This window comes from Acinonyx jubatus, chromosome A3 (genome assembly GCF_027475565.1).
Source record: "Acinonyx jubatus isolate Ajub_Pintada_27869175 chromosome A3, VMU_Ajub_asm_v1.0, whole genome shotgun sequence".
NCBI classification, from domain to species: domain Eukaryota; kingdom Metazoa; phylum Chordata; class Mammalia; order Carnivora; family Felidae; genus Acinonyx; species Acinonyx jubatus.
In genome coordinates, this window is record NC_069388.1 from 73,194,576 (window position 1) to 73,218,505 (window position 23,930).

The 23,930-nt window shown below is 37.7% G+C and overlaps 1 protein-coding gene across 1 annotated transcript in view; it reads left to right on the forward strand.

Moving 5' to 3' along the window:
- Positions 1 to 15,974: 15,974 nt before the first annotated feature.
- LOC106976767 (uncharacterized) overlaps positions 15,975 to 23,930 on the forward strand; it is a 90,007-nt gene continuing 82,051 nt past the window's right edge. The window contains exon 1 of the mRNA XM_053201384.1: positions 15,975 to 16,065. Coding sequence (XP_053057359.1) covers positions 15,975 to 16,065 — 91 coding nt within the window. The remainder of the gene's footprint in view (positions 16,066 to 23,930) is intronic.

The following is a 23,930-nucleotide window of genomic DNA, read 5'->3' on the forward strand; positions in this document are numbered from 1 at the left end:
CCCTAAAAGTTACCTGCAGGATTAAATACCTTTAAACGCTGCCGCGCCCTGGATTTCCAGTTAACCAAACTCTATTTCCAGCAGAAAGTCCTGAGGTACTGAGTAGTTCTCGTCTGTAAGCCCTTCCTGCAGGTCTTCTCGGGAAGCGGTGCTGGAACGTTTATGTTTTTAATCCTGTTTGATAATTGGACTCTCTGTCAACTAGTGCTAGTTGACTCATTACTAGCCTTGCTTAGGGTTGAGATGGCTGGAAGGTTGAAGGACTGCAGGCCATGCATCATTCTCCCCTTCTCAGTATACCTTAGCGTGAGCATGGCATCATGACTCTGAGGAGAGAAGGAGGAGAGCTGAGCCATCATATAGTCCTCAAATTGCAGGCTTTCCCTATGTCCTGCGGTGCTGGAGAAGGGATTATTGCTGCAGGAAAAAAAAATCTGGCCACACTGTAGAAATAATCACCGCAGTTCAGCTCGCCCCCCACCTCCCTCTGTGCACTCTCTCTTTCTCTGTCTCTCCCTCTCTCTTTCTCGCTCTCTGTGCGAGGCCCCAGCTGATTCAGGCTGCATCCATCCATACATAAATCATTCCCCTTATTCTATTGGTTACATGGTACATGGCAAGTATTGATTTTTTCCGTTGCCTCATTGCTGGAGAACACTTGGTTTTTGTGAGACAGAAAACACACACACACACACACACACACACACACACACACACACACAGACCACAAAACAAAACCTAAACCAACCAAACAAACAAACAAAAAAATCCTCACCAGAGTTTGGTCTTGACAAAAAATAATGAAGCAGATTTATATCATGCTAATGAGAAGCATGTTCTAAGAAAAACATACTTTGGGGTGGTCTTTTACTGTTTGTTTGCATGTGCTCATGGTATATACCCTGTCTCAAAATAAGAAAGAATTGTTCCCAGTCATCAAGAGCTCTGGGTTCAGAAAGTAGGAACCACACACACAGAGTCTCCCTCTGTAATCATGCAGGGCAAGGCGATACCTAATTGATTGCTAACTCCAGGAAAAAAATAAAGTTTAGTTAAGACACCACTCACTCAAAGAACAAGAATAAGAAGGCAAAAATAATGCCTCATGGCCAGATGACATGCACAGGAAGAAAGAGATGTTTATCTAGATTTATTTTGCGCGATGATAACATGCGCAAGTGTGACTTGTTTGTATCAAGTATCAACATAGAATGTGCCTCAGCTGTCAAAATATTGTGTCTTTTAATACTCAGAGGCAGGACAGAGCAAAAAAAGTGAATACATCATAGTGTAGGATTCTGACATTTGAGTATCAGAGAGACAGTGTTCTTCAGAAGCCAACTTAAAACACACAGGAATCTTAATATATGACTTGTCACAAAGACCAATTTGTTTTAAAGTGGGAGTGGCTCTTGGACTCTATCCAAAGGAACGTTATATTCCTGAAATATCAAAATGACTTCTTTATGAAGTAATGCTATCTAAAGAATTGGTCCAATATACAAGGAGATTGTTAAAATGAGGAAATCGTTATAAGAAGGTTATAGTGCGACTATATGGCTTGAAAAGACTGTAAAAAGCCCATTTTAAGTTTTATAAACTTATGCAACAATTATCAGTCTAACAAAGGGTAAAGTTTAGGAACAAAAATAAGTCAGCATGTGACTGCAGGTGACAGGATATTTTTCTTTTAGCTTTTACTTAGAGCCATCAAATAAGAAATTTATCATACACAAATTGTAAATGAGCAGTGTAAAGACTTCTTTAGCCTACTTTATGGCTAAAAACAGTTCTTTTCTACTCCAAACACTCTGTGTATGAACAGAGTCTACAAAGTTAAAGAACTCTCTTCATTTGCCTCACACAATCTGTGCTGGGGAGTTCTTTTTGTCCATTTCTTTTATTTTTCTCTCTCTTTTTTTTTTCTTTTTGTCCTTTTCATCTATCAGTTTACTGTGTGGTCCTTGGCCCTTGGTTCATGTCTGTGACAGGGTGCCCAACGAAGATTCTGTGGAACAGAGCTCTAAGGAGCACGTCCGTGTGGAGCTGGGGCCAGCCTATCTGGGTGATTCCCCTTTCGGTGCACACAATTTATATTTCTGCTTCTTCTCACTGTTAAGTTCTTTTTACTGAAACACTCTGAACATCTCTGTTTGCATCTAAATTGTCCTTTCAAGGGAAACTCTGCAACTTAAGGTGTAGGAGGAGGCCTGAGTGGAATTTTGTCCAAATAAATGTTTTGCTGCTTTGTTTCATTTTGTTTGTGTGGCTGGCAGAGTTTGGGGCTGCAATCCAATTTCATATCCATGTATGGGGATGGTAAGCTTGCCTATCTATCTACCTACAGGGTGAAGAAGTCCATAAAGGACTTTGTACATTTTAGGTTTAAAAAGAAAACAGAGAAGAAAACAACAGAAGCTTTAGGAAACCCTTTGAACATGACCTCTTCTTTTCTCTGCCTCATCCTTTCCTGCTTCAACAATTTGAGCAAATGTTTACGGACCACTTACTCTGGACTGGTGATTTACTGGGGCGAGGGAAAGTTGCAAAGCTGAATGCCTGTGCCTGCTCCCAGCTCAGGGAACCCACTGAACAAACACACAAGTGTCCACCCTGCTCCCCAGGCAGGGGCGGGTCACTCAGGCGGTGAGGCTTCTGCTCTGTCACTGCTTTCTGTTCTCTATAGGCCTGTTTCTCTAGAAAAGTCATATAGTTACATTAAATAATGAACACCCAGAGCGGTCTTTGTTTTAATGTCTGCTCTTCGTTAAACTCCAGCAAGATTTTAAGTGACCAGCATAAAGCTTTGCCCATACACAGTAGGCAATTTATTAGTAGTATTTTAAAACAATGTGGGTCCAAAAGGCGAGAGAGTGATAATCAAAGCTAACAATTTATTGTGCAGTTAGGGTACTAATGCATTAGATTGTATAATTTTCACAATAATCCTGCTCTTAAATAACCTTATTTTATGCCCATTTTATTTCTTTTAGTGTTTATTTATTTTTGAGAGAGAGGAGAGAGAGAGCGTGAGCAAGCAAGCAAGTGGGGGAGGGGCAGAGAGTGAGGGAGACACAATTAGAAGCAAGCTCCAGGCTCTGAGCTGTCAGCACAGAGCCCGATGCCAGGCTCGAAGTCAGGAGATGTGAGATCATGACCTGAGCTGAAGTCAGACATTCAACCAACTAAGCCACCCAGGGGCCCCATATGCCCATGTTAAAGATAAGGAAATTGAGGCACAAAGAGGTCAAATAACTTGCCCAAGATTGCTCAGCTCATAAATGGAGGAATCAAGTTTCGGACTCCTGCTGCTCTTAACTGTTACTCACTGTGGAGGAGCAGTGGCAGCTGGCAGAGGCACTTAAATTCTGGCTGAGAGTCTTGAGAGGGTGTCACCAAGGGAATGGCTTCTGTGCTGGCCTTGAGGCATGGTGTATCCCATAAATTTTGTACCCTACAGATATACTTTGATTCGCTATGAAAAAACAACAAAAAGGAAATCTATTTTAAATCTGCTAGTGGAGATTGCTATTACAAGGAATTTTGGGGAGGGGAGGGGACCTTTGGGGAAAGAAAATATTTATTTTTACTTGTCCTGACAGACAGGTCTGGATATTTGTGAATGGAGTTTACCTAAGGTGAGGCTTGCCCATGGAAGTGACAGTGACAGGGCCCAGCAAAGGCAAATCCCAGGCAGAATCCAAACATGGCTTCCCAGGAACAGTGACTTTCCAGAACAACTGGCAAGTATGCTCAGTTGAATTCATAGGTTTTTAAGAGAACCAGGACATGACTCATTTCTTTTCTACTCAAGCACTAACAGGTGAGACTATAAAAATAGTGAGTAGAATTTGCCTCTCATATTCACCTGTGATATTTCCTGATCTCCTCACAAATTTTGAGGTAAGTAAGAAATGTGGTTGTGGAGCAGGCTGATTAGGCTGTTTGCAACGAATCCATTAGAGAGAGAAGCCAGTTCAAACCTGTCCTGAAGGGATTGACCTGAGATTTGCCTGCCTGGATCTCCTTCTCAGAGCTCTTGGTCTCTGTAACACACAGTGATTTACTTAAAAAGCTTTCAGTCAAGTTTTGAGGGCGAGGAAGTATTTCAAGATATAACATAATAATGACAATAATATTGAGTTGATTCTGATATAGGCAAAACATCATCAGGCACACATTTTCCTTCCTTTCCATGAAATCTCTGTTATTATTTTTGCTCTTCTTTGTGCCTGTCTGATATACTGGTCAGTCCCCAGACTGCGATCCAGAAGGTGTGTTATGACAGTGGCAACCAGAGAGCGCACCCCGATAGACCCTGCTCCCCAGTCATTTGCTTGTTCCCAGCCTGCAGGAGCAGTACATAAGTCCCAGCAAGCAAGGGCTGTCCAAGTTATCACACTCATTTCATGGCCTGGGAGAGAAAACAAAAGAGGATTGGGAGCCTGTCAAGGATACAACCTAGCCTATACCCTGTGTTATAAAACTGGACCGATAAGAACCAGGGAAAGGTTGTTTTACCTGAATTTATTGCCTAGCAACAAAGCCTCTACCTCGAGAGAATGCTGTTCTGTGGGTTACCAAGTAACTGGCTGTGACAATTACCAAACAGCTGGCCAACTAATCTACATACCCTTTAACCCCAGCCAGCTGAACAAGGGACCGTGGACAGCTCACTCACAATAGACACAACCTAATATTTTATTTAAGAACTGACAGAAGCCACAGCTGTATGGGTCCTGCAGCCTTGTGGATTTAACAGTTTTAATTTGGACATGTGGTTCTTCAGGATCCGGTGTGCTTAAAGGGTTGTTGAACACGAGAGATACCCACACCGGTTTACATCAAAAGGCTACCCTGTAGAGCTTTTGGGGGAAAATATTTCTTATGGCCGAACACAAAGTACAAAGTTTTGTTGAAAGTGAAGAACTTGTAAAGACGGTCATTTAGAGAAAAGCAAAATAATGTCTTCTAGGTAAATGCTGAGTTGGCCTGGCTGCAGAATATAACACATACACAATGGATTAGATTCTTCCAGTATGGTTAGATGTGGACAAGTATTTTTTGACATGAGGAAGATCGGACTTAGATATTCTTGCTCTAACGGACCCTATTATAAACCATGTTTACTTACCAAATAATTTCTGTTCTGGACTCCAAAGGGGGGAAAAAAGAAACACAACCATAAGTAGATTTGTTTGCATACATTATTCACATGCATATCTTTAGGATTTTTATTTATATCTGAAAATACTTTCCCCTGTATCTGTGAACCCCCAAAATGTCTATGCCTCAAGTTGCAGGCTTATACATTTTCCACCCACAAACAGCTATGGAAGGTGAATGTTGCACAGTAGAATACTCAGAATAATTTAGAGGAGACTTCATTACAATCCCTCCCTAGGCTGCTTCCACAAGACCCACTGTAGGCACCAGAGAGAGCCCATTTCTAGGAAATGGAATCACGAGAAGGTGAAACCCATCTTTTATTTTTATTTTTTTTAATTAATTTATTTATTTTGAGAGAGAGAGAAAGAGACCATTCCAAGCAGCTCCATGCTGTCAGTGCAGAGCTCAACACAGGGCTCAATCTCAGGAACTTTGAGATCATGACCTGAGCTGAAACCTAGAGCTGAATGCTTAACAGACTGAGCCACCCAGGTGCCCCCAAAACCATCTTTTAAAAACAAACATACCAGAACCTCCACATGCAGTCATGAGTGGTCATTTTTGAAAGCTTTGCTTCTGTTTCAATTATGCTCCTATGTACTGTGACAGACATTGCCAGAACACTTCAGAATTAACTTACCATCACTTAATAAAGCCCATGGTCTTAATAGCCACATTCAATTTTGGACCAACCAGTTAACTGAGCTCCTAGAATGGTTGTCACACAGCTGTCTTCAATATGCACTTGTGGAATGAACGAAAGAATGAACCCAGTTTCCTCCACTAATCTTAATAACCAGAAAGCTCTGTGTGAACTTGGCTGATTCAAAAATTTAAATTGTCATCCACTTGGTGGAGATTTACCATTTTTGAGACTATTTGAAGGAATCTAATGTTCCTAAGAAGGCACATTCTTCATTCTTTTTTAATTAACAACAAATTTGTTGTTATTTAACAACAAATGTTGTTGTTGTTCTTATTTAACAACAAATGTTGTTGTTGTTCTTATTTAACAACAAATGTTTAGAAGGTGTCATCTATGAACAGGTACTACTCTAACTCTTGGGTTACAGTGGTGAACTAGACAGAAGAGCTCTTGACTTTCAGAAAGGGAGACAGAAAATGATATATGATGAAATATAATAAAATGTCAAGTAATAATATATACCAATGGGAAAAACAAAGACAGCGCGCGCGCGCGCGCGCGGCGCGCGCGCGCGCGCGCGCGCGAGAGAGAGAGAGAGAGAGAGAGAGGGAAGGATGGGAGGACAGGTGTCTCTAAGGAGATGGCATTTGAGCAGAGACCTGAAAGTATGAGGGGCCAAGACATGTGAAATCTGGGGATAGGTCTTTAAGGGGAAGGAATGGGAAGTGCAAGGTCCCCAAGCTAGCTATTATAATTTAAAAATTAGTGTAAGCAACTTAATAGTATTTTTGTAGTAACTAAAAAAGTATTTACTTTGTGGGAGAAAAATATCTACTGCATGCGTAAGTATTAGACATTTCTGTATAAATCTTATTAATCCAATCCTAGGATGGCTATGGTTGTTATTGAATAGTTTTTCAGTAAGCATACTGAACTTTCTTCTTACGTGATAATCTTTGAGCTGCCAAGAGTCCTTTGAAACCATATAATGTTTTCAGGGTGCTTAAAATTTACGCTTTGTGACATGTATCCTGCATGACCTAATGTTGGAGTTCTTTGTGGATTTGTCATGCTTCCCTGCTAGAGTGGAAACTCCTGAGGGGTATGGACCCCATCTTCACCTTTGTATCCTGTCCACTTGCCAGTGTGGGGTCTTCTGTACAATAGGTGCTCAATAAATGTATTTTGAAAGTGCGTGAATATAGTAAAACAAAGTATTTAGCACACAACCAAGCTGACTCCTTGCCCACCCTCACACTTTCCCATCCGAGAGCACCCATAGCAAGTGCTGTCCCATCAGAGCCATGCTTTTGAGAGGATTTCATTTGATCCAGAACCAGTTTTTTATTGTCTTTCCTTGGCACATCACATGCCAGACAAGAAGACGAATTTCTCTGCCTTCTAGGTCTGACCTATTCCTTCCTCTTAGAATGTTCTTATTGATAAGTGGTCCATTGTGTTTTGCCTTGGTCACAACAAAGAAACAAGGAAAAATCTGACCCCAATTACCAGAACATTGCAATAGCAGAGTTTGACAACCTGAGGCCTGTTTAGAATAATGTGCTTCTATCTTGAAAAGGAAAACCAAAACAGGAGGCATCACAATCCCGGACTTTGAGCTGTATTACAAACCGGTAATCAACAAGACAGTATGGTACTGGCACAAAACAGACACTTGTATCAATGGAACAGAATAGAGAACCCAGAAATGGACCTACAAGCATATGGCCAACTAATCTTTGACAAAGCAGAAAAGAATATCCAATGGAATAAAGACAATCTCTTCAGCAAATGGTGTTGGGAAAACTGGACCACTTTCTTATATGCAAAAATAAACTCAAAACGGATGAAAGACCTAAATGTAAGATAGAAAGCCATCACAATCCTCGAGGAGAAAGCAGGCAAAACCTCTGTGACCTTGGCCGCAGCCACTTCTTACTCAATACATCTCTGGAGGCAAGGGAAAGAAAAACAAAAATGAACTATTGGGACCTCACCAAGATAAAAAGCTTCTGCAAAGCAAAGCAAACAATCAGCAAAACTAAAATGCAACTGATGGAATGGGAGAAGATTCTTGCAAATAACATATCAGATAAATGGTTAGTATCCAAAATGTATAAAGAACTTATCAAACTCAACACCCAAAAAACAAATAATCCAGCGAAGAGATGAGAAAAAGACATGAATAGACACTTTTCCAAAGAAGACATCCAGATGGCTAACAGACACATGAAAAAATGCTCAACATCACTCATCCTCAGGGAAATACAAATCAAAACCACAATGAAATACCACCACACACCAGTCAGAATGGCTAAAATTAACAACTCAGGCAACAATAGATGTTGGCAGGGATGTGGAGAAAGGAGAACTCTTTTGCACTGCTGGTGGGAATGCAAACTGGTGCAGCCACTCTGGAAAACAGTGTAGAAGTTACTCAAAAAAATTAAAAATATAGCTACCCTATGACCCAACAATTGCACTACTAGGCCTTTATCCATGGGGTACAGGTGTGCTGTTTCAAAGGGGCACATGCACCCCAGTGTTTATAGCAGCACTGTCAACAATAGCCAAAGTATAGAAAGAGTCCAAATGTCCACTGACAGATGAATGGATAAAGAAGATGTGGTGTGTGTGTGTGTGTGTGTATGTATATATATATATATATATATATATATATATATATATATATATATATATATATATATGATGGTGTATTACTCGGCAATCAAAAAGAATGAAATCTTGCCATTTGCAACAGTGTGGAGAGAACTAGGGAGTATTATACTAAGCAAAAATCAATCAGAGAAAGACAAATATCATATGACTTCACTCATATGTGGAATTCAAGATATAAAACAGGTAAACATAAGGGAAGGGAAGCAAAAATAATATAAAACAGTGGGGTGACATAAGAGACTGTTAAATATAGAGAACTGAGGGTTGCTGGAGGGGGTTGTGGGTGCATGGATGGACTAAATGGGTAAGGGGCATTAAGGAAGACACTTGTTGGGATAAGCACTGGGTGTTATACATAGGGGATGAATTACTGGAATCTACTCCTGAACTCATTATTGCACTATATGCTAATTAACTTAAATGTAAATTTTTTAAAAATAGTAAAAAATTAGAGGAAGGTATTCTGCATTGGAAGTTGTCATTTTCTACATTATGAGTTCCTGTAATTGTTGAATTTATGTAATAAATTTTTATTAAATTAATTATAACATTGAAAAATAAATAGTGAAAAATAATGTGCTTCTGAAATGGTGGGTTGGGTGCTAAAATTTGATTGGACATCCCCGTTAATTCTAATGTCTTGAGGATTTCACATAATTTTCCAGTCCTGTACATTCCAGAGGTAATGGATTTTCTATATTTTTATAAAAATCTAATGGTTATTTTTGGTGACAAAATCCCTCTTAATGTTTTGAGAAATAATTCAAGTACCATGTATTTTCCATGAGTACACAACCCCCTGGGTATTTCAAACCTATTTCATCAATCAAGTTAATAATCCCAATATGAATAATAGCTGTCATTTATTAAATGTGCCAGCCACTTTATATGTATTTCACTTTTCATCCTTAAACAAACTCTGCATGAAATACTGTCATCCCTATTTTCAAAATAAGGAAACTGAGGCTCAGAAAAGCTTAACAATTTGCGGGAGTTCAAAACTGGCCTATTGGGCTCTGAAGTTCATGTTTTTTCCAGTATGTTGCAAACATCTTATTTTTCTTAGTAAAAAAATTTGGGGGTGCTCCTGGGTTGTTCAGTCAGTTAAACGTCTGACTCTTGATTTCAGTTCAGGTCAGGATCTCACAGTTCTTGGGATGGAGCCCCTTGTCAGGCTCTGTACTGACAGCATGGAGCCTGCTTGGGATTCTCTCTCCCTCCCTCACTTTCTACCCCTTCCCCGCTCTCTCTCTCTCTTTCAAAATAAATAAATGAAAATTATAAAAATTGGGGGAGGTATGAGAACAATTTGAAGTGTCTGACTCTAATTCAGAAATAATCCCCTGAACTTTCAACGTTTATTCAGCAATACATTCATTAAGAACCTACTCTTTCTCACGTCCTATACTATCGGCTGTACAACAGCATTAGTAGGACAGAACACCTCCCTAAAAGGAGCTGTAAGTGTAGTTGGGAGGACAAAGGTATATTCAGCCTATGAAAACAAGGCTGGTATGAGGGTTGTAGTGCAGCTACAAACTCACGGCCAGAAGGCACAGGTAAAGTTTTTCTGGAACAATGGCAGTTAAGGAAGGTTGACTGTTTCATCCATGGTTTGAAGGGTGAGGGGTATCCACAGGGCAGAGAAAGTCTGGTGAATATTCTAGTCAACATGACCACAAGAATGGTGGAGAGGATGCGAGTGAGCGTGGTCTTCAGAGAAATGTCTGTCACTTATTGAGGCTGGAGTGTAGCAATGACTGTGGAGGGTGGTGGTGAGATTGAAAGTTGGAACATGTCATGGGAAGGGACCTGAGAGTTCAATGTTGAATACTTGGCACCTAGTTTCCAACACCTCTGTTTTTCCTTCTTTTGGTCTTTTATTCTCTTTCTTTCCTGATTATTGGACTTATGCATGTCTGTGGGGGAAATTCCAGGAAGTACAAACAGGTGTAATAAATCATAAAAGTAAAAAGTCACCCTTGTCTAGTACTGCCAGTACACTATGCTCTTTTTCTTCACATATTGGAGTTAATTTTGACTATGAAACTTTGCAGTAGGCTTTTCTTATTTAATGAATCTCCATGTTCACATCACAATACCATCAAATGTGTAGTAGATGCGTCTATGGTGTCTGCCCATCCCATGTCCCTGTCTTTGGAGTTATCTTGTACCCAGAAACAATTAGGTCTCACCATTTCCATGTCCATTGGACATTTTTATGCCCAGTGGCCATACCTGGCTGAACTATGTACGGACACCTGACCCAAGCTGGGCCTGTTATATATTCTACCCAGAAGATTAGAATGAAGGCACTAAAAGACTGAGTCAGTACAATGGTGTTGGATTCTGGAGCCAGATTTGGCACCAAACAAAGCCTGTTAAAATCACATGCAACTAAAATTGTAGAGGAGTAGTGGGCATGGTTCCCTTTCAGAAGAGAGAGTAGGGGAGGAGTGCAAGGGCCAGAGAAGAGACCATGTAGACTGGAGAGAAATGAAGATGGAGAGGGGAAGCTGCCTAATCACCTTCCTATTCCCATGAATCTACCTGTGCTTACTGTACTTCATTCCAGTTATATTATTCATCAATTTTTCGCAGGAAGTCATTTAAATAGACACTCATTACTTTCAACAGAAAACACTCTTAATTATTGCAACTTATTTAACTTTTTTTTTAAGCCTTAAGATTTTTTTCCCCAATTTTTGCTTTTGGTGTTTTTAAAAAATATATATGCTTTACAAATTTTGATAGTTATATCGTTGATCTTTTCCTTTGCCATTACTTCCATTGCATTTACTCTTAAATATGCTTTCTCTAATCAGAGATCAGGTAAAAATTCACCCCTACTTTTTTTTGTAGATTTGAAAAAAACGATGTCACCTTTATTCAAATCTAATCCATATGGAATTGATTTTGGTGTGTATGTGACACAAGGCTGTAACTGAAACATCTTTTAAAAATGCAAATAGCTAACTAGTTGTTTCAGACTTATCCTCTCCTTTCCCACTGATTTGTGTTATCTCCTTGATCATATGTGAAATAAATATATTCCACATAGGTCTCTTACTAGGAGATCTATGTTATTTATTCAAAAGAAAGTTTGTTTTAAATAAAGAAAATATTTCTAGTCTGTGGGCAGTAATGTTCCCAGGAGAAACAACTGGATTTAGAGAAGAATGGTGCTAAATTAAAGGACTTATGTTATCAGGTCATTTTATTCTTATGATTTTACCCTCCAGACTCTGAATGACAAGTTGATATTTATATTGGAATACTTCCATCTTCTTCCTGAGGCAGCTTGGGTAACCCTGGCAATTTTGGTAGTTTTTAAAGACTTAACATACATTTTCTATTACAGAATTTCAACTTATGAAATGGTGTTTTATTTTAGAAAACATAAAACTATCCAGAGTTTAAAAATGTGCTAAATTTGAGCATCTGACAGAGATAACAAATGCATACTGTTATTTTTCTTTTTTTGGTTCTGTAGTAAATATGTTAATTAATTAGGGTCTCCCTTACTACTGAACTTGGACACAACACCAGAATTCTTCTTCACACAGTGCTCCAAGCAACTGCTATTACCAGTTGGTATTGCCTGGTAAAATGTAATCTATTTTCAGATTAATTCTAGCAAGAAATATAAATTCCTAAGTTAAAGATAAAATAGAGGGAAAATGCTCAACAAAGTATGTTTAGAGGGAACATACCACAACATAATTAAGTCTATATATGAAAAACCCACAGCTAAAATCATACTCAAGGGTGAAAAACTAAGAGCTTTTCCCCTAAGATCACGAACAAGACAAGGATGTCCACTCTCACTACTTTTATGCAACATAGTGCTGGAAATCTTAGCCACAGCAATCAGACAAGATAAAGGAATGAAGAAAGAAAAAAAGAAAGAAAATAATAAGTAAAGAAAAAGACATCCATATTGGTAAGCAACAAGTAAAACATTCACTATTTGCAAATGATATAATACTATATAGAGAAAACCCTAAAGACTCCACCAAAAAAATACTGCTAAAACTGATAAATTAATTCAGTAAGGTCACAGGATACAAAATCAATATGCAGAAATCCATTGCATTTCTATACACTAATAATAAAATAGAGAAAACAGTTCGATTTACAATTGCAGCAAGAATAATAAAATACTCAGGAATAAACTTAACTAAGGATGTGAAAGGCCTGTATTTTGAAAACTATAAAACATGGATGAAAGAAATTAAAGGTAACACAAAGAAATGGGAAGATATTCCATGCTCATGGATTGGAAGAACAAATATTGTTAAAATGTCCATACTACCCAAAGAAATCTACACATTTCTTGCAATCCCTATTAAAATACCAACAGCATTTTTCACAGAACTAGAAAAAATAATCCTAAAATTGGTATGGAGCCACAAAAGACCCTGGAGTGCCAAAGAAATCTTTGAAAAAGAATAACAAAACCGGAGGTGTCACAATCCCAGATTTCAAGACACACTACAAAACTGTAGTAATCAAAACAGTATGGTACTGGCATAAAAACAGACACATAGATAAATGGCACAGACTAGAGAGCCCAGAACTAAACCCATGATTACATGGTCACTTTATCTTTGACAAATGAAGCAAGAAAATGCAATGGGAAAAAGATTCTTCAACAAATGGTATTGGAAAAACTGGACAGCTACATGCAAAAGAATAAAACTGGACTACTTACTTACACCAAACACAAAACTAAGATCAAAATGGATTAAAGACTTAAACTGAGACCTGAAACCATAAAGATCCTAGAAGAGAGCATAGGCAGTAATTTCTCTGACATCAGCCATAACAACATCTTTCTAGATATGTCTCCTGAGGGTAAGGAAAACAAAAGCAAAAATAAACTTTTGAGGCTATATCAAAATAAAAAGCTTCTCCACAGCAGAGGAAACAATCAACAAAACTAAAAGACAACCTACTGAATGGGAGAAGATATTTGCAAATGATATATCCAATGAAGCATTAGTATTCAAAATATATGAAGAACTTATAGAACTCAACACACAAAACCCAAATAATCCAATTAAAGAATGAGCAGAAGACATGAACAGACATTTCTCCAAAGAAGACATACAGATGGCCAACATCATTAATCATCAGGGAAATGCAAATCAAAACCATCATGAGCTGGCACCTTACATCTGTCAGAATGGCTAAAATCAACACAAGAAACAACAAGTGTTGGCAAGGATGTGGAGGAAAAGGAACCATTGTGTACTGTTGGTGGGAATGCAAACTGATGCAGCCACTGTAGAAAGCAGTGTGGAGGTTCCTAAAGAAATTAAAACAGAATTACTATATGATCCAGTAATTCCACTACAGGGTATCTACCGAAATAGTGTGAAAACACTAATTCGACGGGATGCATGCACTCTTATGTTTATTGCAGCATTATTTGCAATAGCCAAATTATGGAGGTAGCTCAAGTGTCCATCAATAAATAAATGGACAAATAAGAAGTGGTAAGTATACATATGTACAAAGGAATATTATGCAACCATATAAAAAATGAAATCTTGCCATTTGCAACAACATGGATGGGTCTAGAGAGTATAATGCTAAGTGAAATAAGTCAGTCAGAAAAAGAGAACTATTATATGATTTCATTCATGTGTGGAATTTAAGAAGCAAAACGGCAACCAACTCAGTTGGTTAAGTGTCTGACTTCAGCCCAGGTCATGATCTCATGGTTCATTGAGTTTGAGCCCTGCATCAGGTTCTCTGCTGTCAGCACAGAGCCCGCTTTGGATCCTGTCTCTGTCCCTGCCTCTCTCTGCCCCTCTCCTGCTTTTGATCTGTCTCTCTCTCTTTCAAAAATAAGTAAATATTTAAAAAAAGAAGAAGAAAAACAAATAAAGAAAAAAGAGGCAAACCAAAAAATAGACTCCTACCTATAGAGAAAAACTGATGTTTACCAGAGGGGAGGTGGGTGGGGAATGGGTGAAATAGGTGAAGGGGATTAAGAATACACTTACCATGATGCACACTGAGTAATGTATAGATTTGTTGAATCACTGTATTGTACACCTGAATCTAATATAACATTGTATGTCAACTATACCAGAATGTTTTTAATGATAAAATAGAGGAGCTGTATTATAGAAATGGCTGGAATAGATTTAGGTTAGCACTCGTAAAATTTTTTTGACTACAATCCATAGTAATTAAGACATTTTACATTTCACATTTAGCCATATAAATAGGAGCACAATTGGACAAAATATATATATATATATATATATATATATATATATATTTTTAAAGGTACTTTATGCTAACTCTGCAATATTGGAATGAAAATAGGTTAGCCTTTAAAAAGTTCTTATTATTCAGAAATAAAACTCCTATGTTTAATATTCTGAGATTGGTATTATCAGACAGAAAGATTTTGTCCCAGTATCTTTGTGATTAATCTGAAGGAAAAAAAAATCTAAATTTTTATTTCCCTGAACTTAGGAACCCCTTCAAGGTTTAGAATAAAATTCTTAGAGAAACTTGCTAATATGTAGGAAAAAAGTTTGTATAAAACTCATCAGTTTTTAGCTCAGGAAATATTCATTTGTTTTGAAGTAGATGTATAGGTGTGAGGATTATCATCTCCCCATATGCATAATCATTTAGTTAATAAAACAACAATTCTGGACTGGACTCTTAATATTGCAAGCCGTGTGACCTTACCCAACTTACTTAAATTTGCAAATTTGAAGCTCTACAATAGGTTTATATTACTTAAAAATATATGTGCGTTTTTTTTTTTACAAAAAGCTATTATCAAACTTGAATGTCTCTTCCTTTAAGAAATTTTGATTTTTCCAGTTACAGTTTGCACTTTGTCCTTCTCTCAGTATTTGTTCTTCTCTCGGTTAAACCGAATAAGATGACGTGATGCTAAAACATGTTAAACCAGGCGAGGCGAAATAATGCTAGGGGTATGTTAAACCGAGCAAAGTCAAGTGAAGGTAATGGTGTGTTTAGAGACTGGATAAAGATGGAGAGTGGAGAAAAAATATGGTAACCTTGTATCTTCCAAAGCAGATTGTACAGCATTACCTTTTATCCTCTAGTGATTTAGCTTTGGCTTTGGCATTTAAAGTGGGCAAAGGGAATATTTCTAGGATTTCCATCTTTGTCGTTAGAATCTAGAAGTATCTAAGATTGCAAGTGCTCCAAAGTGTAATCAGTACCCTCTGCTAGAGCTCATAGTTGGAATGTCTTATCAGGATTTCAGTTCTGGCAGCTTTTTCTTTTCCGGTAGTTCCAAAATGAGAAATCCTTGGATTTAATCAGCACACCTTATTGAAGAGACCTACTGAGAGATTTATGATGCTTGGTTGTAAGATAAGATGACATTCATAGAAAATTGGTGATTCTGGCAGGAAAGACAAGCATGCTGTTGGAGACAGTTCAGAAGTATCTGCTTTTACAGTGTACAAGGTAATACATGCCAGACTTGGAGAGTGCCAGTGAGGTGGCTACTGACCTTAAAGCTGAAAACCATGAAAATGTAACCCTGCTGTTAGGCTTTGATCATGGTATGGAGTCATTGCCTCACTGGTTGAGGATTAGAAAGTTAAAAAAGGTAGGGGTGCCTGGGTGGCTCAGTCGGTTAAGCGCCCGACTTCAGCTCAGGTCATGATCTCACAGCTGGTGAGTTCCAGCCCCGCGTTGGACTCTGTGCTGACAGCTCAGAGCCTGGAGCCTGCTTCTGATTCTGTGTCTCCCTCTCTCTGCCCCCTGCCCTGCTCACACTCTGTCTTTGTCTCTCAAAAAGTGAATAAACATTAACAACAAAAATTTAAAAATAAAAAAAAAAAAGAAAGTTGAAAAGGTAGAGAACTTGGGATGTTATAAGTCAGGATACTAATGAGAATGTTAAAAGTGTGTGCTTATGGAAGTAAAACTTCAGTCAAAGGTGAGAATGCAAAATGAAAAGTATGTCTCTTTCCTTTAGACATAGCCCTATTCCCAAGAGGCGACCACCCACAATATTTTCTGTTTTTAGCTCTTCCAATGGTTATCACTTTTATAGAACTTTAAATATCTATTTTTTAGCTTATAAGTTCAAGTTTGTCTTGTAGCTCTACTGTAGGAAAATATCTATCTCAGCTCACATTCACCAGCCCTCTTTCTTTTTCATTCTCCCATTTTTTTCTTTTTCTTTCTTTGCTTTTTGCCCTCCTATTGGTTATACTTTCAATTATGTATTTGGCTTTTATTTCTTGTTCCATCAATCTCAGACATAGCCATAATATGAAATATGGTAGAGTTGATCACACCTACACTTCCTCTCATCTCTTCTCAATTGCTCTACTGCTGGTCAATTCTATCATTTTTACATTTCCAAATTTAAAGCATTTACATTCTGAGTGGTAATTTTAATTAAGTCTTCCATGCTTTTGCCTATATATTGATTCTGAAAACCAAAAAGAAATAAACATCATTGACAATATTATACTATTGCTTGATATTATTTACTTCAGAACCAGAGTGTGACTGTAGAGATGTAACTTATGTTCTTAAATCAAGTCTGCTTGAAGTGTAGAATATTTTAGGTTCCAAGTTCAAGATTTTCTTTTCTTAGACTCTGTAAATTTATTATAATCATGCTTCATATTTTAGCCATGAATTTTTATATACCATTTTATTTTTCCTGAATTTCTAGTTTCCTTTAATTTTTCTTATTGACATCAGGAACATAAACTTTCTTCATTATGCACCACCCAAAAGCCAACCCACAAATTTTTCAGTCAGCTGCATTAGTGTCTGCTCAGGTCCAGGGGTCATCTTGTGAAATAACACCTCTCACCTTCATTGTAGCTTCTCTTGATCCTCCTCTTGTACTCTTAGTACCTTTTCTTCTCTTCTGTTTAACCATGAGTGTAATCTCATATGCATTCATCCTCAAAAAAGTTTTTTATATCTTTGGCCCACATATGTTCTATTCTTCACTTCTTAGAGTATTTATTTATTTATTTATTTATTTATTTATATTTAGTATTTTAACTGTCATTTCAATTAGTTTGAGAAATGAGGGGAGGTAAAAGTATTTTCCAGATTCAATACATTGTATTGGGAGCTCCCCAATTCTTGATTTACTGGCAAACATTGATATCAAAAGGGAAAATAGATGCCTAAACTATAAAGATTTCCCCCAGCAGGTAACCTAGAGAGGAAGCATTTACTCTAAAGTGCATGAAAGTTCTGTTTTAAAATTGGAGTACCCTTTCCATGTATGTGATCTCATAACGTGCTTAGAATTAAGACACCAGTTGAGATTAATGGAGCTGCAAAGATTGCTGGTATTGCATTGGCCCATTGCAGGCATTATTATCCTAAGTCCTGGAAATGGGACCTCATTTCATCAATAAAAGAGACTCAATGACTGCAACTCCAGAGTTGTCTGGGGACAGAGTACAGTCCCTGATAGGGCCTTTAAATACAACATGTGAGTTTACTGGATTTTGAAAATCACTATATAGGGCCAAGGAGTTTGGGGTATTTACTGAAATAGGAGCATGTGTTGCTGCTGGTCATTTCTTTCTTTCTTTTTTTTTGTAATTTATGGTAAACTTGTTTTAATTAACTTTTGAAAAATACTGTTACATGGTAAACAGTTAAAATAGTACAGAAAAATGAATGTGCAATGAAAGCTAAAAATTTCTGTTCCCAGTCTTACTTTGTAGAGTTAATCATTGATAACAGTTTTATTTTGTTTTATTTTTTTATTTTTTTATTAAATATAATTTATTGTCAAATTGGCTGGCCATTTCTAAAAGGAGTTTCAAGCTTGTTGAGGAGGTTGTTTCCTCCATTCTCAAGTGTAAGAATTGTTTCCTTAAAGAGTTAGTGTGGGAAGGAGAGACAGAGACAGTTGATTAAAATGATGCCTTGGGAAGTCTGGAGACTAAGTTTGTGTGTGGCAGCCAAGTGGGGAAACAGAAGTGATGGGAGGTGGATCCAAGACCCACTGGAATAGGAATGTTATTTATGTGCTCTTGGAAGAACTCTTTTATTTGTCCATTTTGAAATCACTTTGTGGTGCCTGGAGAAAGCTGAAGAGCTTTTTATGAAATATATGCCCTTGCCAGTGATAGTTCTAGAGGGTAATGGTGGCATAGACTAAAAGGAGGTTTCGAAGCAAAGACCATCAATGTTGTTGATGCGTCTCCTCCTAACATGCCTCTCTTGGCTGCCTAGGTACAAAGAACCAAGACCCTCTCTCTACAGACAGAGATTCTTTCCATGCCCTTAAAGATCTCCGAAAAATATTTGGTGGGTGGGTGGGAACAATGATAGGACTAAGGTTGTATAACATCAACAGACTCTATTAGGCAAAAAGCCAGACTAATACGTGGTGTGAATGTATAAAAACTGCAAATCAAAGAAACACACTGTGAGCACCTGAATTCTAACTTGATGTAAAATATTGCTATTAAAATCCTTTGGGGAGAAATCACTCCCCAACTCCTACCAGTTAGAAGCTTGTTTGAATCAGTACACTACTAGTTAAATGTGCCAACAGTATCTTCCTTTTAAGTAAAGTTTTTATTTGTTTAATATAAATAAAGTGCCCAATAAATTTTTACAAAGTGAGCACATTCTGTACCTAGTACTCAAATCAAGAAACAGATGTAATTGTAAATGGAATTTTCTTAAATTTCTCTTTCTGATAGTTTGTCATTAGTGTATAGAAATCCACCAGATTTTTTGTATTGATTTTGTATCCTACAACTTTACTGAATTCATTCATTACTTTTAAGAATTTTTGGTGGAGACTTTAGGGCTTTATATATATATATAATATCATGTCATCTACAAATAGTGACAGTGTCACTTCTTCCTTTCCAATTTGGATGCCTTTTTATTTCTTTTTCTTACCTAATTGCTCTAGCTAGGACTTCCAAAACTATGTTGAATAAAAGTGGCAAGGGTATTGACACAAAGACAGACATATAGTCATTGGAACGGAATGGAGACCCCAGAAATAAACTCGTGCATATATGATCATGTGATCTTTGACAAAGGAGCCAAATTTAAATGATGGGAAAAATAGTCTTCAATAAATGGTGCTGGGAAAACTGGATGTCCAAATGCAAAAGAATGAAACTCTATTTTACACCATACACAAAAATCCACCGAAAATGGATTAAAGAGTTGAACACAGATCTGAAACCATAAAACTAGAAGGAAACAGGGAAGTAAGCTCTTTGACATTGGTCTTGGCAATGAGTTTTTTAATTTAATACCAAAAGCAAAGGGCAACAAAAGCAAAAATAAGTAAGCAGGACTACCCCAAACTCAAAAGCTTCTGCACAGCAAAGGAAGCCATAAACAAAATGAAAAGGCAACCTCTGGAATGGGTGAAAATAATCTGCAAACCCATCTGATAAAGGTTATCTAAAATATACAAAGAACTCATATAATTCAATAGGAAAAAAAAAAACAATCCAATTTTTAAAATGGGCATAGGACCTCACTAGACATTTTTCTAAAAAAGACCTATAAGTGACCAACAGGTGCACAACATCACTAATCATCAGGGAAATGCAAATTAAAACCATGATGAGGTGTCAACTCACCCTTATTAGAATGTCTTTTGTCAAGGAGGCAAGGGATAAGAACTGTTGGTGAAGATTCTACATCAGAATTGGTGAAGATTCTGTGAAGATCTTCTGTGAAGAAGAGAACACCTGTGTACTGTTGGTGGGAATGTAAACTGAGCCACTATGGAAAACAGTGTGAAGATTCTCAGGAAATAAAAAAAAATAGAACTACCATTTGATTCAGCAATCTTGCTTCTGGCTGTATGTCCAAAGTAAATGCAATCACTCTCTCAAAGAGATATCTGTACTTCTATGTTTACTGCAGCATTATTCACAATAGCCAAGGTATGGAAGCAAGTTGTTTATCCATTGATGGATACATGGATAAAGAAAATGTGGTACATACACACAATGTAGTATTACTTCACCTTAAAAAAAAAGAAGGAAATCCTGCCACATGCAACAATATGGATGAACCTGGAGGGCATTATGCTAAGTGAAAGAAGTCAGATTGAGAAAGACAAATACTGCATGGTATTGCTTACATGTGGAATTTTAAAATAAAAAAGAAGTCAAATTTAACAAGACAGTAGAATGATGATTGTCTGAGACTGGGGAGGAGGAGAGAAATAGGGAGAGGCTGGTAAAAGGGTACAAACTTTCAGTTATAAGATGAATAGGTCTAAGGATCTAATGTATAGCATGGTGGCTACAGTTGATGATACTGTATTATATAATTGAAATTTGCTAAGAGAGTAGAACTTAAGTGTTACACAAAAAAGAAGTATCTGTAGTGATGCATGTATTGACTCAATGTTGAGAATCCTTTTGCAATGCATATGTGTATCAAATCATCATGTTGTTCACTTTAAATATATTTCAGTTTTGCCAGTTATACATCAGTAAACTTGAAGTATAAAAAGAAAATAAATAATATTTTATTTATTTATTTTTTATTTTTTTAAACATGAAAATTATTGTCAAATTGGTTTGCGTACAACACCCAGTGCTCACCCCAAAAGATGCCCTCTTCAATACCCATCACCCACCCCCCCTCCCTCCCATCCCCCATCAGCCCTCAGTTTGTTCTCAGGTTTTAAGAGTCTCTTATGCTTTGGCTCTCTCCCACTCTAACCTCTTTTTTTTTTTTTCCTTCCCCTCACCCATGGGTTTCTGTTAAGTTTCTCAGGATCCACATAAGAGTGAAAACATATGGTATCTGTCTTTCTCTGTATGACTTATTTCACTTAGCATAACACTCTCCAGTTCCATCCACGTTGCTACAAAAGGCCATATTTCATTCTTTCTCATTGCCACGTCGTATTCCATTGTTCATACAAACCACAATTTCTTTACCCACTCATCAGTTTATGGACATTTAGGCTTGAAAATAAATATTTTGGCCTGGAATTATAACATTGATTTCTTTTTTTTTTAATTTATTTTAATAGAGAGCTCATGTGCACGTGAACAGGAGAAGGGCAGAAAGAGAAGAAAAGAGAGACTCCCAGGCAGGCTCCACACTGTTGGTGCAAAGCCCCATGCAGGGCTCAATCCCATGAACCATAAGATCATGACCTGAGCTGAAATTAAGAGTCAAGACACTTGAACGACTGAACCAGGTGCCCCTAAAACATCGATTTCTTAAGCCGTGATTGAGTCCTGGTATATAAGTCCCATCTTTGGTTAAGATTTGGGCTGACGGCAGCAAGGTTAGTAATGGTGTTGGTTGTAATGCTACTCTAAGAGGAAGACAGAGGGATGTTCTGGAAAAGATCATGTCAGTTAGTGATTACAGGGATGATGTTTGCTCTTTGGTTAAACATTTTATAATTTTAAATTTAAACTATATCTTACTTTAATCTAATTAAGAAACACTGACTACGCAGCATTGTTCAGAGCTAGGCATGGTGGACAATATAAAGATGAATCAAACACATACAATCCCTCTTAGGTAGAACCGTAAGAGAGATCTAGCTCTCAAATTATTACAACAAATAAAGCAGGAAGTAGTAAGTATCATAGGAAAGCTACAGGTAGGTGAGATTTTCCCATACAATCTAAATTCCATTTCTTCTTTTAGGGGAAGGATAAAATTGATGAATGTGAATAAATGAGGGAAAAAATTGGATTTGGATCAGAATCCAAATCTGAGTTATGTCCTGCTTCTTACATTTCCTAAGTATGTGGCCTTGGAGAAGCTACTCGATCTTTTCCATCCAGATTTTACTATCTCTAAATTAAGAACAAAAGTACTCTTCCTGCATGTAGCATAGAGGGCTCATAGGAGACAATAGCAATAGTTTTTTATAAATTTTTTTTAACATTTATTTATTTTTGAGACAGAGAGACAGAGCATGAACGGGGAAGGGTCAGAGAGAGAGGGAGACACAGAATCTGAAACAGGCTGCAGGCTCTGAGCGGTCAGCACAGAGCCCGACGTGGGGCTCGAACTCATGGACTGCGAGATCATGACCTGAGCCGAAGTCGGATGCTTAACCGACTGAGCCACCCAGGCGCCCCACAATAGTTTTTTATAAATGGCTTATGCAAAATAGACTTTTTAAAAGGTATTTAAAAGGTTATATATATATATATGTATATAATATAAATATATATTTAATAAAATAAAAATTTATATATATTTTTAATAAAATATATTTTTAATAAAAAATATTAAATTTTTAAAATTTAAAATCTGACAGTGCTGAGCCTTATGCGGGGCTCAAGCTCATGAACTGAACCATGAGATCATGACCTGAGACAAAGTAGAGTCGGATGCTTAACCAACTGAGCCACCTGGGCATCTCAGACTTTTTTTTTTTTCCCAGATAACAGTCAAATATTTGTTTTTTGAAACAAGAGGTTAAGGGGCGCCTGGGTGGCTCAGTCAGTTAAGCGTCCTACTTCGGCTCAGGTCATGATCTCACAGTCTGTGAGTTCAAGCCCTGAGACGGGCTCTGTGCTGACAGCTCAGAGCCTGGAGGCTGCTTCAGATTCTGTGTCTCCCTTTCTCTCTGTCCCTCCCCCACTCACGTTCTATCTCTCTCCCTCTCTCAAAAATAAATAAACATTAAAAAATATTTTTAAAAAACACAATAGATTAATTCATCCTCTCTTCTAATTCCAGTGAGGAGTTATCATAGGCCAATCCTAGGAGTAGTTTCATGGATTCAATTGAGTTATTTTAGGTAACACAACATAAGGTAGCAAAGAACCTCTTTATGGTGCCCCCATCAAATGTCACTGTCTTACTGCTTGGTGAGAGCCAGTGATTTTGACTATGACACTGACTGCTTTTAGAAGCTTGTGCTGCCAGGCAGTTTGCCCAAAGTTTAGCTTTCCCACACACACTGACATTTGTTTTATTGTCTTTGATCCTTTCCCATTCTTTCCAGTGCCCAGTGTTTGCTGAATGTAGCTGATTGTAAGTGGGCTGAGATGGGAGAGAAGCATCTGAACCTGTGAGTCTCAGCCCTGAGTGCACATTAAAAGCTTTAAAGACAGGGCGATGGCCAAGCCCATCCCAGAGATTCTGATCGATGAATCTGGGGTGGGCTAGGTTTTGTTACTTAGCAAAATCTTCCTGGGTGATTCTAATGCCCAGACACTGCTAAGAGACACCTGTACATTGGTTCTGTAACTTTGGAGTGCACCAGAATCACACGGAAAACATGAGGAAATGCAGGCTCTGGTCCTCACTGAACCAAGAGACATGGGATGGAGCCCACACATTTACTTGTAAATAATTCTGAAGCAGGTGATTTGGTTAACCACACTTTGAGAAATGCTGTTTTAAATAGTATCTTAGAAACAGCTAGTATCAATGTGGCAGTAACCATTTTGTGACCACC